Source organism: Quercus suber, unplaced genomic scaffold (genome assembly GCF_002906115.3).
Source record: "Quercus suber isolate HL8 unplaced genomic scaffold, Cork oak 2.0 scaffold_89, whole genome shotgun sequence".
Lineage (NCBI taxonomy): Eukaryota > Viridiplantae > Streptophyta > Magnoliopsida > Fagales > Fagaceae > Quercus > Quercus suber.
Genome location: NW_027069554.1, coordinates 686,270 through 704,613, shown reverse-complemented (window position 1 = coordinate 704,613; position 18,344 = coordinate 686,270). Strand labels below are relative to the sequence as shown.

Here is an 18,344-nt window from a genome sequence, read left to right as displayed (position 1 = left end):
TTAAATAGATTATAAAACATGTCATTTGTATTAATTTTTACGTAACTTGTTAATTAAACGAGTTAAACGTGTCGAGTCGGGTTGACCTATTTAATAAACATGTCGTGTTTGGGTTAAGGATTCCTGATACATTTAATAAACAGGTTGGGTTTGGGTTAACCTATATAGCTGAATACTTATGACTCGACACGACACGAACCTGACTTGCGAACACAAATTGCCACCCCTAGTAAATTCTATGAATGTGTGCAATAGTTTATTTACAATTTTTCATAAATTACTCTTAGATTTATGTCATGTCTAAAGAATTTTTTTTTTTTTGGAGAAAAAATACATCTAAAGAAGTTCGTACATACTTTAAAATATTTCTTTTTGAGATAGTGTTTCAACCTATGGCACTTACTCTTGATAATAGCTCTTTATTATCAGACCAAGACACTAATTAATTTTTAGTGTAAGTGAAGATTAAACTCCCAAATTTCTTAAACCATCAAAGACTTTATTATTTGAGCTAATTAAAATCTACTACTTTAAAATTTCGTATAGTCTACCATGTGTTGTGTTACCTTCCTCTACAAAGTACAAACTGACATGTGACTATCCATCTAGAAAGACTAGAATGAATGGGCAAATAACACTTGGTGGCAAGCAATGATGTGTCAAAAAAATAAATAAATGCATCTTTTATGCGTATTCTTTAATATATATAACTTTACTTATATACTTCTTTTTGAAAGAAGCATGTTGTTATTATTATTATTATTTTTCCTAAGAAACAACCTAACTACTAAACACACACTTAATTACACTATTTCACCAAATTCAAATACATTACTTATCCCAATTTTCAAAAAAGCATATTATTATTGGTACAAATGAATTGTATTGTTTTGTAGTAAACCTATTTGAAAGAAAGTGTATACAAGAAGATGTTTATTATGCTTTCCCCCTCTCCTCCCAAAGAATTTAGCATGCTTTTATTTATGTAATATTTTTAATGTATATGATCTATTATTTATTAGGTAGGAACGTGTATATATTTCAAAGTTATCTGATTGTTTTCTAAGAGCTTTTATAGCTCAATTGACACATCTTGATACTTCAATTGGAGATGTTCAAGATTCAATCTCCTTCCTTCAATTTAACTATCAAATTATCAGCAAATAGCTTCCTCTTTACCCAACAACACTTTTGCACACCTCTTGTTCACCTGTATTAATTCTTGTTTATCAAAATCTTCCTAAAAGGATCAACAATGTTTTTCAATAATCTTTCTAAATTCATATTAACTTTATCACCAACGAAATTTGAGAGAAACCTGTTAACTCCAATGAAATCATAGTGCTAAATGTGTTTAAGTTTAAGCTTTGGGAGTTTAAGACTTTGTTTGTCAATAGAGAACCCTTTTACTCCTGAACAAATCAATTGTTCATCAATATATATGTTACATGGATCCACAATTGACATCATTTTTATTATATATTAGCAATAACATGTCACTTAAGGGAAAAAAGTTTTGTGAATTTTTTTTGGGTTACTATAGACTTATTTTTAAACTATTAGCTTTAAATTTTGGATTACTTCATGCCATCTGTACAAGTTCTAGCTTCTATGAATAGGCCACCATGAGGACCCGAAAATCAAACAGGTAGTTTTTGCATTTTTAATTTTATTTGACACGTATAAAAAATTAAAAATCTGTTACGAATCCAGAATAAAAATCTGTTACGAATCCAGAAACTACCTAACCATTTTGCCTAATCATCTTCCATTCAAACCTCCAGGTCTTATCCTGAATTTCGGATAGCCCATTCTAGAGTCTAGAGAGGGCAGAAAATTTGTTTGCTACTGTTCCTTTTTTTTTTTTTTTTTTTTTTTTTTTTTTTTTTTTTTTTTTGGGCAGAAAATTTGTTTGCTACTGTTCCTTTTTTTTTTTTTTTTTTTTTTTCCTTTCTCTTTTGAATTTTTTAATTTTTGAAAATAGGCATACTCAGTGTGAGTTTGGCATGGATGAAATTTGCCAACTTATTTTACTATTTAGTTTATTTTTGGTATTATTTATGAGTCTCACTGCACTTTTTGGTACTATTTATGGGTCTCACTATACTATTTCAGCTAATTTTTACTTTTATTTACAGTACTTTCAGCAAAAAGTTTTCAGTTTTAGCAAAATAAGCAGATCCCAAACGGACTCTCAATTAATTAATGATTTATAGTTTTCCAGATTTGTAATGTATTATACATATGGGCCTCTAGTAGTCTAGTTTGAAGGGAGAGGAGGGAAGAGTGCCAAGGTCTGTTAGTCTCTCCAAAATTGTTTTAGCTCAAGTTTGGGAGGTGATATTTTGCATCACGAATATACGTCACAGAATATACTGGGGTATTAGTATATATTATCGTGATACAAAAAAAAAAAAAAATTTTCATGTTCGGAATTTGTTTTTCTTTGAATGAAAATTTATTAAACCATTTACCTAAAAAAATATTAAACCAGAAGCACAAAAAATGATGGAAAGAATGAAAATTAATTTATTAAATTTACTTGAGAAAAAAAGAGAGAGAGTTTATTGATCTAAAAGTGCAAGAGAATATAATTTTTCATATGCCAGTTAGTTTTAGGCGACTTGTTGTTTGCTAGCCCAAATTCAGGCTTTTCTGGCTAAAGTCTACAAAAAGTTCACTCTGCCTCAATCAAGTTGGGCTACAGATTTAGGCCCAACGTTCACTTTGGGCCAGAAGATAGTGGATTGACTTTTTTTTTTGAGCTCAATTTGTGATCAATCTTATACGTTATATTTCGCTTTACCTAAATCAGGTTGGGCTAAAACCTCAGGCCCAAAGTCCAATTTGGACCAGAAAATAGCTGTTTAACCATAGCTTGTAATTTATCTAATTACATTAAAGCCCATATTTCATTGGATAATAAAAATCTTCTTTTCGGCTTACAATAAGTGAAGGATGCAACAGGTTCTCTCTATAAAAAACAATCGGGTAGTGCTATTTGAACCTGTTGTCCTTGCCAAAACAAAACACTACTTTTGAGCTTCAAAGTGAAGACAATCCTTCTTGCCTTCACTTTAGGAACAGTTTCTATATCCAGTCATCTAAGAATCTAAGAAAAAGCATTGGTATTCTCACTTATTTGCCTTACACAAGTATCTGAAACTGAGCCAGCATGTTAAGATACTCTCAGCATGGTAGGGTGGTGATATTTTGTCATCTCTAATGAGGTGACTCCAAAATTAATGAGATAGAGATGAAAAAGAAAGGTGAGTGGGTGTATACAACCATTTTTAGGGTGATAATAATTTATGTATAAAAATAAATTATAAATAGGATGTATATAAAAAAGATTAAATTATATAAAATAATTTAAATATATATTAAGCATTATATATACACCTTTGGGGTGTTGCGAGATGGGACAAGGCTAAGTAAAACTTGTTCCTACCCTGCCAACTCTTCGGAGCGGGTACAACCCACATGAGACAGGACAAGGTGGGGCAATTTTGCTATCCCTAAATTGTTATTTTTTTTAGAGGAGTCAAGTGAAACTGTGGAACTATTACACAAAAAGGTAACTTGGTCAAAATCACACTACAACAGAGGATTATTCCTCACAATGGGAAAAAAATTCATTTCCTGTGGATTGATTCACAGTTCAAAAAATGTTCAAAATTTGAAGCTCTCTATGTCATACCATGTAGAACTGGATATTTGTTTTGATGTCAACAACACTTGTCCAAGTTGATTGTTTCACATTAAATCTTGGTCCACATTGATTATTTTATATCAGAATAAGTTTCATCGTTCACAGTTTTGGTTCATTAGTTTGATCCTGAGAAATTCACAAAGCATATTATTTTTCTTTCTTGGTCTTAGAAAATATTTTATGTGATTTTAGCATATCCAAATTTCTTTGTGATCAAGTTTGAATTAATAAAGAAATGGAAGCATAAGTTTCATATTACAACTTAAAACATTTTCTGTGTGATGCAATACATCATCAGAACTTTGCTAAGATGATGTCCCGCATGAACTCTTCAGGTGCTGCAAAACAGAGGAAACCAAAGGGTGTCAGATTGCTCAATCATGTTAGGAAACCTGAAAGTCTAGATTGACATTAAGAGTTCTCTCACCAGTAAATTGTTAAGTGGCATAAGTTTTAGAATATCATACAAACCATTTACGGGGCTTGATTTAGAATATTAGATTGCATTAGACTTCAAGATGTCAAGTAGGTGTCATGACATCTTTCCTATGTTTTTTTTTCTTATAAATGTAACCATACAATAGCACTTGGCACTTGAATAGTACTTGCTAGGAATTATGGATAAGCTACATGCTAGATCTTCCGCTATTTCCACAGTCTCAATAATGTAGTTAATACTGTTAGTTTGGAAAGTTTTAAATACTTTTTGCATGGAAGTTCACATGTTGCAGTAGCAAGGTCAAGAATTTCATCAGAAAAATTAGAACCTAGGAACTTATGGCCACAAACACACAGTCTAGCCTCTGAGCAGATAGAGGTCAAGAGGTACCTTCTTTTCCTGTAAAGAGATTGAACTGGCCAATGGCCTGCCGGAGGAACATTTCAACTCCGCTCACAATGATGGCTCCTGCAGCCTCAGCATCTTTTAATAGTCTGGTCTTTCTTGGTGTGTAAACAGAATCAAAGACAAGCTGGTAATCCTGCAAGGTCACCTAGAAAAGCAAACAAATAGTTTTAATAATCGAAACCAAAATTGAAATGTTATTCAAGTAAATAATAACTAGTAAGGATAGGGTAGTGGACCTCAGCTACAGGAATTCTATCTGAGTTTGGATGCATTCCCAGAGGTGTTGCATTTGCAAGGATTGCCCCTTTCTCTGGATGGAAGTTAAACACCTCTTCAAAAGGCCGAGCTTCACCAGATACCTCATGAGCAAGAGTCTTTGCTCTCTCTTTTAAACAAATGATGAGAATTAGGAAAACAGGTTTAGAAAAAAATATACAAATCAGCTTCTTAGTTACTAAAAATCATTGTGGTGCATCAGGAACTGGAAAGTGGTTTCATTACAATTGAGAAAAGAGTTCATTTTCTTTAATTTTATGTTTATATCTCTTGTATTTATTTAAATTTTTGGGGTGGAAAGGAGGGTGGGGGAGTGGGAAAAATATGGCAGAGGCATCTCTAAATTAGCCTAGTTTTCAGTGGCATGAAAAACCAAGTCGCCTTTCCTTAATGTGCCATATTAGACTAATAGTATATATTTAATTTTTTTTTTTTATCATTCTAGATTGTAGAGCTAAGGTTAATATACCAAAATCAATGTCAAAAATGACCACCCGAGCTCCTCTGCTTTTGGCACCAAATGCTAAGGCTCTGCCTGCACCTCCAGCACCAGCTAGCACAAATTGTTTTCCAGCAAGAGGTGAATCGAAAGATGTTTCCCCATTAGTGCATCCCCGATCTGTGATATCTCAAATGCACAAATTTTGGTATATCACTTTCTAGAATTTATCAATTGTCAATGAAGAAAACCAATTTTGTAGAAAATTAAAAACAACTCTGAATGTAAAATTATAAATATTGTTATGTCAGTACGTTTAAGAGCATCTTCAATTGCAGTTATTGACGCCTCGAGGTCTGTATTATAGCCAACCCATTTCCCATCACTTGGCCTCCTTACAATAGTATTGACAGCACCTATTGCCTGATAAAGCATGTGAAAATGATTATTTCATCAACCATGCAAACAGTCATCCATTGGGAATGGGATAAACATGATGAAGACAGTGTAAGCAATTCTACGAAATTAAAATACCCCAAAATAATATGCAAAAATTAAGAATGGTGGATTAAGCCAACCTTCGCAAGTGGATGGACTTCATCGCAAAATTCAACTACAGCTTCTTTGTATGGAAACCCAACACTATATTCACATGAGTCAAGAAAATGAGAGGTTATGCTAAGAGCACCAGAAACACACACACACATAAAATGACCACCCGAGCTCCTCTGCTTTTGGCACCAAATGCTAAGGCTCTGCCTGCACCTCCAGCACCAGCTAGCACAAATTGTTTTCCAGCAAGAGGTGAATCGAAAGATGTTTCCCCATTAGTGCATCCCCGATCTGTGATATCTCAAATGCACAAATTTTGGTATATCACTTTCTAGAATTTATCAATTGTCAATGAAGAAAACCAATTTTGTAGAAAATTAAAAACAACTCTGAATGTAAAATTATAAATATTGTTATGTCAGTACGTTTAAGAGCATCTTCAATTGCAGTTATTGACGCCTCGAGGTCTGTATTATAGCCAACCCATTTCCCATCACTTGGCCTCCTTACAATAGTATTGACAGCACCTATTGCCTGATAAAGCATGTGAAAATGATTATTTCATCAACCATGCAAACAGTCATCCATTGGGAATGGGATAAACATGATGAAGACAGTGTAAGCAATTCTACGAAATTAAAATACCCCAAAATAATATGCAAAAATTAAGAATGGTGGATTAAGCCAACCTTCGCAAGTGGATGGACTTCATCGCAAAATTCAACTACAGCTTCTTTGTATGGAAACCCAACACTATATTCACATGAGTCAAGAAAATGAGAGGTTATGCTAAGAGCACCAGAAACACACACACACACACAATTATTGTATAGCATTGAAAATTAAAAACACTTTGAACTAAACGAAAGCTATTCTAAGTTAACCAAAAGCTAGTGAGAATAAGGGCAAGTAGGCTTCATTTCATGCCAACAACCTTTTAATATTTCTAAACTAGACAATCAAGGAAAGGCTGTATACGTTGTGAGAGAAGATAAAAAGAAAAGTCTAGGATTGACAGACTTCAGAAGCAAATAGTTATACACTCTATTCTTATATTATAGCGCACCAAATCGGAAATGGCTGGTAATAGCATTTCACTGCCTTTGGAGGCAAAATACTTAAAAATTCAGCCCAATTTTCCTTATCAATGAAGGGTTTTCAGAGCACTATCTAGACCCAATCCTGATGTCGCAAAATTGGAAGGTTACCAATTAGTTGCCAGAGTTTGAACAGCTTACAATGGCTGGGTCCTCATGTGAAAAGAGAGCTGGTAAGATGACAAGTTTGGGCAAAAACAAACATAACACATCAATAGCATTACGTGTTCTAAATGATACATCATCCAAGCCATACAAATTGAAGTATCATTCTTTTTGTCAGCCTAAAATTTATTTTTAATAAATTAAAATGTAATATATGCTTGCGGCATACCTGAATCCAGCAAAATCAAATTCAGGGCTAGAATAGACACTGAAGAAGTCCTTGAGGTCATCAACAAACATTGGGACATATATTGCATTATATTTCACACGCCTGAAAGTAGGATTATGCAATAGAGGGCCTTTGCTGTGGCCAACTGGTTTGGAGATGAGCCCAAAAACTTTAGTATCTTCATCAATATCTTCAACTTTATAAGCCTGTCTAAGGTTTTCCAAAGTAGGCAGTCCTGGAACTGAGTTTCCTTCCATAGATCCATAGACCAGAAAACCACCAAGTTTTGGGCACAGTATCTGGCTTATAAGACCTCTTTCACCTATTGAGTATGCAATTAGTGGAACCTGCATGTAGTAGCCAGAGCTGATCTCTCAATAGAGAAAATATGAATTTACAAAAATTCCAAAAAACTGAGCAATTTCACTACTTTGAAAATTTTCATTTGAAAATCAACTTATTTCATATGTTGTTGTTTGATTTTTTTTATCATATATTTGAAACATTTCCCTTTACCTCCTCTCTTCATTTTCCCTTTCATTTTTTAGTAATTTCTTTTACTTTCAAGTTTTGTATGAAATGTACCACTCTTTTTCAGTTTAAATGGTAAATCACTCAAACAGAATTTGAAGGAAGATAGGCTATTATCACAAGATACCTGGCAATGTGAGAGAAGATGAAAAATTCTTGATATTTCTGTAATATTAGTTGCATTTATGACAAGTTTGATAATATCTGCTCCAGTAGATTGCATGCTCGTGACAAGATGGTTCAGATCTTCTTCTAAAGGGGTCACGCCATTCACATAGCATGATACAATAACTTTGCTACCACTGTGACAATTCATTTTCAGTTGTTCCATAAGATTAGAAGCCACCTGAACAATCATACGACTCAAGTCAGATGAGATTCCAGAATCAACAAAATATTTCGATCTAAATAAATATCATGAGAAAAATAATTCTCAATTATTTCAAATGTCTACTCCTGCAAGATGTAGAAAGCAATGATAGGCCACTGACAGACTACACATGGCAGTGTGGCCATTTAACAGGACAGTTCTAAAGTAATCATCATGAAGCAGATGTCATAGGTTTCAAATCCTATCATTCATATATAAATATATATATATACACTTTTAGCCTTATAAACACAAAAGCAGATGATTTAATGGCATTCAAACCAAAAAATGAACTGTGAAAAATGGCACGCTGGAAATGTTGACAGAGCATAATCAAGAATTGAATAACTCCTGTACACACTTCAATGTCAAATATGAATTTCAAAACACAACCTTGAACTCAAAATCAATGTAATCAGCTCCCAGTTCTTTGGCCGTATGAAGAGTTTCCAGCCGTGTGTGCTCGTCACCTTCATACTGACCACCTTCCCACTTTGGCCTTGGAGAAAAATGGTACATAATTAGGATAGATGCAAAAATTAACATTTAGATGGTAAGAAAATGATGTGTGTGTGTGTGTGTGTGTGTGTGTGTGTGTGTGTGTGTATTTATTTATTTTATTTATATGTTCATATATAAGGCCTTCTCTAGTTTGATGAATATGTGCCTGGTGATTTACAATGAGAAGACACAATTAACATTTTTCCTTCTTTTGTTCCTGTTTTCATGACTTGAAACAATAGAGAATCTTGCTAAATCACTAGTGTATTTTACATGTGAGGGGACTAGTAATTTCTCCAACATGTAAGTTAGAGAACAACACTACTGTCTTCCACCTAACAAACCTAATGCCAAGCTTTTAAAATCAAAATAGGAACTTAACATTGCAGAGGCAGAGGAAGTCTATAGATCGGCATCTTAAAATAGCCTTTTGAGCTTCTCTGTTGGTCCACTTACTACCTATACCTATGAGTCTGCCACATATTTTACAAAAAAAAGATTTACCACACACTGCTTCTTACTTCACAGATAATGAGTTCCAGACAATTGAATCTGAATGTTTTGGCCAGTAAATTTCATTATCATTTTTGTTTCATTTGAAGGACGTTGCAAATTCCAGACAAAACGACAGAGAGCTTGCAAGTAAACTAGGGATTTAAAAAAAAAAAACCAAGGTTGAAATGTTGTGCAATTGGTCTATTAGGGGAAATTCATGAGATGATGAGTCTAAATCCATCATTTTTTTATGCTGATCCAATTACACCAAGAAGGAGCCAAATCTATACAACTAATAAAATAAATAATATTTTTATGTATCTGACAAAAGAAAATTTTACAAGAGCAGAGCTTGTCCTCTCCATACAGCAGTAATATGAGCATCCCCGTAATGATTTTGGCACTTAGTTAGGCTTCTACAGTCACCGGTATGACACGACAACACAGGAAATTTTTAAAAAATTTTAACATGACATAGCAGGTATGACATGGTACGGCAGCCTAAAAGAAGTGTCCAGTGCTTCCTAGTTAGGCTTCCACCTAATCAACCTGTAGCTACAAAATAGTAGTACTTGTGCTACTCTTAAACCATTTTATCTGAATGATTTTTAGAGTCCACTTTAAAACACTAGCAATGGAACCCACAGAGAGTGCCAGTAATCAACTTGTGGTTTTAATTGTGAGATCTTTTTCCACCTTTTAATCATATTCTAACAACATTTCTATTAAGCCTAAGAATGATAATTTCACTAAAAGAATTTATATCACATTTGACCATAACTCAAACTAGAAAACTCCAAGAATAGGAATTAAAAATATATACACGTACTTTTTGAGCTAGAAAACAGAAAAAACTGAAAAAGAACAATTGAGTTGGGAGTTAAGTTTTGAATATTACCGGTACACGATGAGCACTGGCAATGGCTTCTTTTTGAGTATGGTTTCAAGGTCTTGGCGAGGCTGGAAGTTCTTAATATAGTCCAACCTGATTTCAACTAAATCAGCACCTTGTACTTTAGCCTTGTACATGTCAGTCATTATTTTTACAACTAATAAAATAAATAATATTTTTATGTATCTGACAAAAGAAAATTTTACAAGAGCAGAGCTTGTCCTCTCCATACAGCAGTAATATGAGCATCCCCGTAATGATTTTGGCACTTAGTTAGGCTTCTACAGTCACCGGTATGACACGACAACACAGGAAATTTTTAAAAAATTTTAACATGACATAGCAGGTATGACATGGTACGGCAGCCTAAAAGAAGTGTCCAGTGCTTCCTAGTTAGGCTTCCACCTAATCAACCTGTAGCTACAAAATAGTAGTACTTGTGCTACTCTTAAACCATTTTATCTGAATGATTTTTAGAGTCCACTTTAAAACACTAGCAATGGAACCCACAGAGAGTGCCAGTAATCAACTTGTGGTTTTAATTGTGAGATCTTTTTCCACCTTTTAATCATATTCTAACAACATTTCTATTAAGCCTAAGAATGATAATTTCACTAAAAGAATTTATATCACATTTGACCATAACTCAAACTAGAAAACTCCAAGAATAGGAATTAAAAATATATACACGTACTTTTTGAGCTAGAAAACAGAAAAAACTGAAAAAGAACAATTGAGTTGGGAGTTAAGTTTTGAATATTACCGGTACACGATGAGCACTGGCAATGGCTTCTTTTTGAGTATGGTTTCAAGGTCTTGGCGAGGCTGGAAGTTCTTAATATAGTCCAACCTGATTTCAACTAAATCAGCACCTTGTACTTTAGCCTTGTACATGTCAGTCATTATTTGCTCAACAGTTTCAGCCATTAATGGAGCACAAACCAGAGTTGTTTTGCTGTCCATCATTCCAACACTTCCCATTTTGGACAAACAAGAACGAGTCAAATGCTAAAATGGATTGAATTGTGGTGTTTTTATATATAGCAAAAGGAGGGGTACTATTGTGTGGAAAAAACTTCGGAAAAAAAAAAGAATGAAGGAAATAATGAAGCTTGAAGATTTGTACTATTTAATAGTTATCAACACTACCCCTTTGAAGTAAAACATTAAATGGTGAAAACTTAAAAGAAAAACAAAATGAGCTAAAGATGATCAAACACCGACAAAGGAGTAGTGCAATCGAAGAACGCGGTGTGGTTGGTGGTTCTTATTTAAGACTCATTTGAAGATAAAAAACAGAGATGGCAAGTCCAACTACAACTCAAACAACATATGTGAATAAATAAATGAAGTTGCTCAGATAGATTGCGTGTCAGAGAATATATAGGACGAGGGTTGGTGTTCTTCTCAAAAAAAAAAAAAAAAAAAAAAAAAAAATAAAATTTTTGGGAAAATTCAAGTGGGATCAAGCCAATAAGGACTGATTTATGCTAGAAAGTAATAAAGAATAATAAATACCCAATTATGACATATTAATTACCTTAATGCCTCACAGATTTTGGTGATAAAAGCTAGAATTAACAAAACTCAGGAATTCTCTTGGGTTTGAAAATTTGTCTGTATCTTGGAGTCGCAGGAGATTTCTCCTTATGTTAACATGGTGAATGTGGGATTGGAATACGGCACATTTTCGAAGAAATAGTTGAATATTGGAAGAGATCTAAATACTTTTATTTGTAAATAAATAAATAAATAAATCTTGTTGATTAAAAATGCTGCGCGTAAGGTCATAAAAGAGAATTCTAATAATTATTATTTGGCCAAAATAATTAATCATCCCCCTCTGTGCCTAATTTATCTCGAAGGACCCAAGACCAATATTTTTTCTTATTGAATTCTATTGATAATTAAGGTGTATATATATTGAGAACATGGTATGTTTAGTACTCTATCAAATAATATAATGTTTTAAAAATATTTTTATTTTTTAAAAAAACTATGCATAAATTTCAATAAAAATACACACAACCACATAAAATTGTGCGTCCAAATCAATAAATTGTGTTTTATTTTATAATAAAAAAAATGAATTATGGTTCATAATTAACAAAACTCCACAATTAATTACTTAGAAAAAAGAAAAGTGTTAGAATACAGGGAGTGAACTATTGAGTAAAAGTATAGCAAAATGGAAAACAACCGTGTGTGCAGTTGGTGGATCTGATTTGAACTCTTAAATTAAGCCTAAGAGCTAAGGTCCCCCACTTCAAATTCTCAGCTCAATAAAGAAAAAACAAGAAGAGGCTAATGATCAGTAAATCACCCACCCACGTCAAGGTTTGCATGAGTTGCTATGTCATTTCTCTACATTTCAGGAAATTTAAGCCGCCATGACTGTGGTTGTGATGGATTGGTTTTATTGGTTGGTGGGTTAGGTTAGAGACAAGGAATTAGGTTGGGATAGGGATCTCAAAAGAGTTGTATACACGTCATGCTTCTGTACAAATTGCCATTTGATTTGACTCAGAGATCCTTCACCTTCACTATCATTATTGCTGTTATGACCAAATTGATGCAGGGAAAACAATCTTGGAGGCACAAAGAACTTACCAACTCTATATATTGCTAACTAAAGCATGTAAATTAAATATAAAATACAAAGATCTTACCAAGAAAATTAAGACAGTTTTTAGAAATAAGTGTAGATGGAAAAGTGTATGAAAATATATATAATGTTATTTAAAAATTGAAAACATATGTTTAAATACAAATACTAAACATGCTCTTATTTGCTTTCAATTTTACTACCCATGCTTTTACCTATTATATATTGTCGGTAATAGACCTACGTGATATTACTTAAATTATAATTGTTTCAACTAAATAAATTGTGGAAAAGATTGTGAAATTTTTTGTGTCTAGCATTATTTGTAATGTATACGTTTGTACATAAACAACAAGTGAGTTTACTATTTAATATGTGATAGCATGGGTATCACCTATGTCGTTTAGAAGATCCTTAACAAAGGTTTTTTTTTTTTTTTTAATATAATTTTTTTTACGAAAATTAATGGGAGGCTTTAATTAAATAAACTAGATGATATTCCGCGTGATGCGCGAACTACTTTACAATTTCATTTGAGATCATTTTTATGTTTATTAAAATCTACATATAATACTTAATACTTATTTTGTTGTATAATATTTATGCTTGCCCACAATATTGTTAAATACTTTGAAACTTGATTTTTTTTTTTTAAGTCATAATTTATTTTAAAAAATTGTATAACATTGTAAAATTATAATATATTATAATATTTACCGTTAAAAGCAGATTTTTTTTTTCAAATTGATTAAATGATTGTGAAATCTACAAATAAGAATTCAAAATATAAAATACTTTTATATCCTAAAATTACATAAATTTAAGCAACCTACCAAACACTTTCTCAATCACTCTATTCTCACAACCAAATATGGAGATCTTGATCATAAATACCCAATTAATTATCTCAATGGAATTAAGGAAATCATTTGTTAGTATCAATATAAAGAGAATATGATTAAACAAAGAGAAATTTGCGAAAAATACATCCATTTATCAAAATTCAATTGACTTTAGTTGGGCTTTTGTATCCTTTAAAAAAATGCGAAAAATACTTTTAAGTCACCATCGATTTTTGCTTTTACCACTATGGCTACATACAAAGAAACCTACAAATTATCAATTCTAACACAATAAAATAAAATAAAAAGCTAACTTCATAAATAATCAATTAGAATATTTCCTTTTCTTTTTCTTTAGTTCTAAAATAAAATACATTTATAACTTTCCCAAACCAAAATCTCAAACACCCAAAAACTCCAAGTGAATCATAACCTTCGCAAAATCTATAATGTCTAACTTCAACATCAAAACCATAAGCTACCGTCATTGAATATAAAACGCAAGCCCCCTTCCTTGATCATAGCCTACTCATACAAGTAACAATCAAATGATACTGCAACGTTGGAGTTATGTAGGTCATTGAAAGGTTGAAACTAAATAACATCATTTGTTTCTAAATGTATTTGAGATAGGATGATATGAAAGGCAATGAACATGTGTATATAAAGGAGTAAAAGTGAAAATGATGAATGGAAATGCAAAGAATTTTTTTTGTGTGTGAGAGATGGAAGGTCTTGAAACATTATACCAAATGAAATAAATAATAGTCTTAAAACATTGAATACAAAATATAACAAAAATTAGTCTTGATACATTGAACCAAAGGGAATGAAGAGTCTTCACTTTTAAATTTGTTCTTCTCTCTAATATGGTTTAAGAGTATCTCAATTCTCTTCATAGAGTTCGCCACATGGCAGAACCTCATGCTCTCTCGCATGAGGTCTTTGCTTATATATATATATATATATATTGATGATTGATTGGTGATTTGAAACTTAGAAAAATCGATTGAACAAACGCGAAGTTAAATGACTAAATTGAATTTTGGTCAAAATCAAAGGGTATAATTTATAATTTAGCGTAATAATTTTATGTTTACCTACACCTAAATATATGATTATTTTGACTACTGAATTGTATTACTTTACTTATTCTTACTATTGAACTTGTGTCATTCTAATGTTACTTTGTTGCTGAATTTTCTACCTTACGTACACCGAATATAAACCAGTATTCTTTTGTTGTATTTATTCTTCTTCGAGCAAGGAAACATAGACAAGGAAAAAGTAAAAAGTAAATCTTTTTTATCCCCCACTATTTCATCCCCAACTAACGAAGCATTAGATTAGAATATGTTTTGTTTTGTTTTTTGTTTTTGCAGGATTAAAAGTGCACTGCTAGCCATTGATTGTTCACAAGATAATATTAGTTTTGGGCTTGACTCTTTAAAATGAATCTCCAAACAAGGTTAGCCTTTCAGCTGTAGATCACGTGGTCACTACAAATTTTAAACCCTCAACACTACATAATGATAACTTTATTATAAACCAAAAAAAAATCCATAAACGTTCAAATGTGAAAAGTAAAGAGACAGTAGGAGATTTTATGTGAGGAAAAGAACTTTCGTTTTTCCATTCAAGCCTTCAACTTCAAGGGTGTTAAATGGGGGAAATTATTGACGGTATCAAAAACAAAACACTTCCTAGCCATGGAATGTGGATGTCATGTCACCATTTTCAAAGAATCCTCATTCCTATAGAAAGGAGGTTTAAATATAGTGTTCGGAAATCCTCAAAAGTTAAAACTTCTTAATCAAACGCCACTTTTCTATTTTATTTTTCATTGTGGAAGCATCTTTGTTATCCATTGGAGATTTGCTTTTTCAATTGAATTTCCATAGGAGATTTTGGTGTAACATCATTGATCCTATTTGTTTGGGAGAACCCCATCATCGATCCTTTTAGAATTGAAATAGACTTGCTGACAGCCTGACACTAATAACTCAGAATTTCTAATTATGTGGGAGAGAAAAATTTGGGATTACAATTCTTTTTGCCGCAAATTTACACAACTGTAATGTACTAACGTGGCATATTAGAGTGGTAGAGAAAAAATAATAAATTTATGTGAAAGTGATAAACAACTACTCATTGTCTACTAGATTAAAAATTATGGCAAAAAACGATTATAATCCTAAAACTATTTATATCGGATGATAAAGAGAGAAACAAAGAATACCATTACTATGTAAACAAATAGTTTAATAGTAAGCATTACACAATCTCCAAGATCATTTTTTTTTCTGGAAAAAAAAAAGAAAGATAATAGATTCTCCATTTTTATACCACATATCTTATTTTGACATCACAAACAACCTCGTTCTGAAACATTTCCAAGTGGCGCATTATATGACATTCTTTTCATTTAGGCTTCTACCTCATCTAAATTTAACATTTATGTCAAACTATTAAGTAATGGTAGATACATTTATTTCAATGTATTAATAAAATGGGTAATTGTAGAATACTCCTGAAGTACCATAGATGCGTACTCCTCCCTCTCATATAAATTGTGGGTTCCCCATAAATTTAATTAGTGGGACCCACAATTATGTGAGAATGGAGAATATGCATTTATGGTACTCCCTAAGTATTCAACAATTTTCCTAATAAAATTCAAAAAATTTATATGCATTTATAACTTTAAATGCTTTGGATAGATATGAATAGATCTAAAAAGTCATGGGAAAGGTAGGAAGTAAGAAAACTTTTCAACTTTTTACATAAGACTAACTTCAATGCATAATTGCAAGAGTTGGATTCAATGAATTAGGTACTACGATATGATAATTTGTCTCCACATTTATCCAATATAGATCCCCATTTGTCCAATATAATTTCGCTCACAATATCTTTGGATAGGTACGGATAAATCTAAAAAGTCATGAGAAAGGTAGGAAGTAAGAAAACTTTTCAACTTTCTACATAAGACTAACTTCAATGCATAATTGCAAGAGTTAGATTCAATGAATTAGGTATTAGGATACGATTATTTGTAGGATATGATTATTCGTCTCCACATTTATCCAATATAAATCCCCATTTGTCCAATATAATTTCTCGCACAATATCTTTGGTTATCTTTTTGAAAGGTATGTTAATTTCCAAAATATTATGTTCCTTAAATATTTTGTTTAGATTTTATGTATATGTTTTTATTGATGCAACATTGTAATGCATTTAGGCTGGTTTTTTTTTTTTTTTTTTTTTTTTCATATTATGTGCCAATTTAGATTTTTAATTTTTCATATGATGCATATATTTGGTAGGAATTTGTAGTATTTTTGGTGTTTTGGCTACTTTTAGGGAGGTTAAATTATGATAATTATGTCCCTATGGAATTATTGTTTTTGTTGTTGTATCATGAAATTATAGTTGTTTTTATAGTTAATTGATTAAGATATCATTCTTTCAATTTTCACCCTATTATAATTACAGTCTAAAATATCGAACTTTTTTTTCAATTAAAGTGTTAATGTGCCTACATTTTATCTCTCATGTCAATTTTGAAACTAAAGAAAAGTTACTTACAATGACATAAAAATTATAGGTGTTAATATAGTGGAGATAGACACTTTAGTGGTATAAGAAATGTAGAAATTAACACCATATAATCTATATATAAAGCATAAATCATACAAGAAATACACTAGAAACCAACAAGTTTGTAGGTGACAATATTAACTGTGATTTCTTGACTAAAAATAATAGTATTATTGAAATCAATAAGTCATAAATAATTTCTTATAAAATTTATTAAAATACACCGTGCATCGCGCAAGACATTGGCAAATGTGTATAATAAGGGGGTAATATATATATATATATATATTTTTGAATGAATAAAGTCTAAGTATCATTTCTACTCAGAAAACAATTCCATTGTTAATTATAATTGGATACATACAAGTATATAACTCTTAAAAAAAAAATCAATCATAATTAATTCGAAAGGTAGAAGAATACTTATCGTGCTTATCGTTAATGGCAATTGTGTTCAAGAGGACAAAACTAAGAAGGAAATTTTGAGAAGCTCCCTAGTTCACAACAGATTTTGGAATTTTTGGCAGCCTCCTCCAGTAGCAAGTTTCAAAACTAACTTGGACTGGGCATTGTTCAAAGACAGGTTGTTAACATATATAGTGTTGTGGGCTTTAGGCCTAGTTAGGTTACTTGTATAGCACACATATTTACTTGTACTGCACACATATGCCTCCTATATAAAGGCATCTATGTACATTCTTTTATACAGGAAATACAATACAATTACATTCAGTATTTCTAACATGGTATCAGAGCCACTACTCTGACCTTTTCTTAGCAGTCTTATCTTTGTTGGTGTTACTGCACTCTTAACATCACTTCCGCCATCACAACAGCCGCCGCAGCCTCTCGCCGTTGAACCCCCGACGTCTTCTAAACGTTGTCTTCGGATTCTGGACCTGCAGTCGCCATCGTTGAGAAGTCCAACACCACATAAGATCACTGCACGTGTCATGTCACCTCGAATATTGCTCCGATCTTGTTTCTGGAGGTATCACTGAGACCGTCTTGGAACGATCTACCTGTTGGTGAAAGCCTCGCAGCCATCGGAGTGCCCACGCGCCACACGCGCCGTCCTCAGTTTAAGCTGACGTCACGCGTGACGTCATCAGTGCCACGTCAACCCTAGCTTACGTCAGCATCCAGTCACCTACTGACGTCAGCGCCACGTCATCCTGATGATGTCATCTACGCTGACCGTTGACCGTTGACCACTGTTGACTTTGACCGGGCGTTGACCGTTGACTT

General features: G+C 32.5%; 1 protein-coding gene across 1 annotated transcript; it reads right to left on the bottom strand.

Moving 5' to 3' along the window:
- Positions 1-3,906: 3,906 nt before the first annotated feature.
- Positions 3,907-11,410, bottom strand: LOC112030053 (bifunctional 3-dehydroquinate dehydratase/shikimate dehydrogenase, chloroplastic). The gene is made up of 10 exons (XM_065774269.1): positions 10,810-11,410; positions 8,552-8,657; positions 7,916-8,134; positions 7,258-7,604; positions 6,516-6,579; positions 6,252-6,360; positions 5,305-5,454; positions 4,796-4,944; positions 4,542-4,704; positions 3,907-4,050 (listed from the first exon to the last, which is right to left on the bottom strand). Exons 1-10 carry the CDS (start codon positions 11,025-11,027, stop codon positions 4,007-4,009), a joined length of 1,569 nt encoding a protein of 522 aa, XP_065630341.1. The 5' UTR covers positions 11,028-11,410; the 3' UTR covers positions 3,907-4,006.
- Between the last annotated feature and the right edge of the window lie 6,934 nt (positions 11,411-18,344).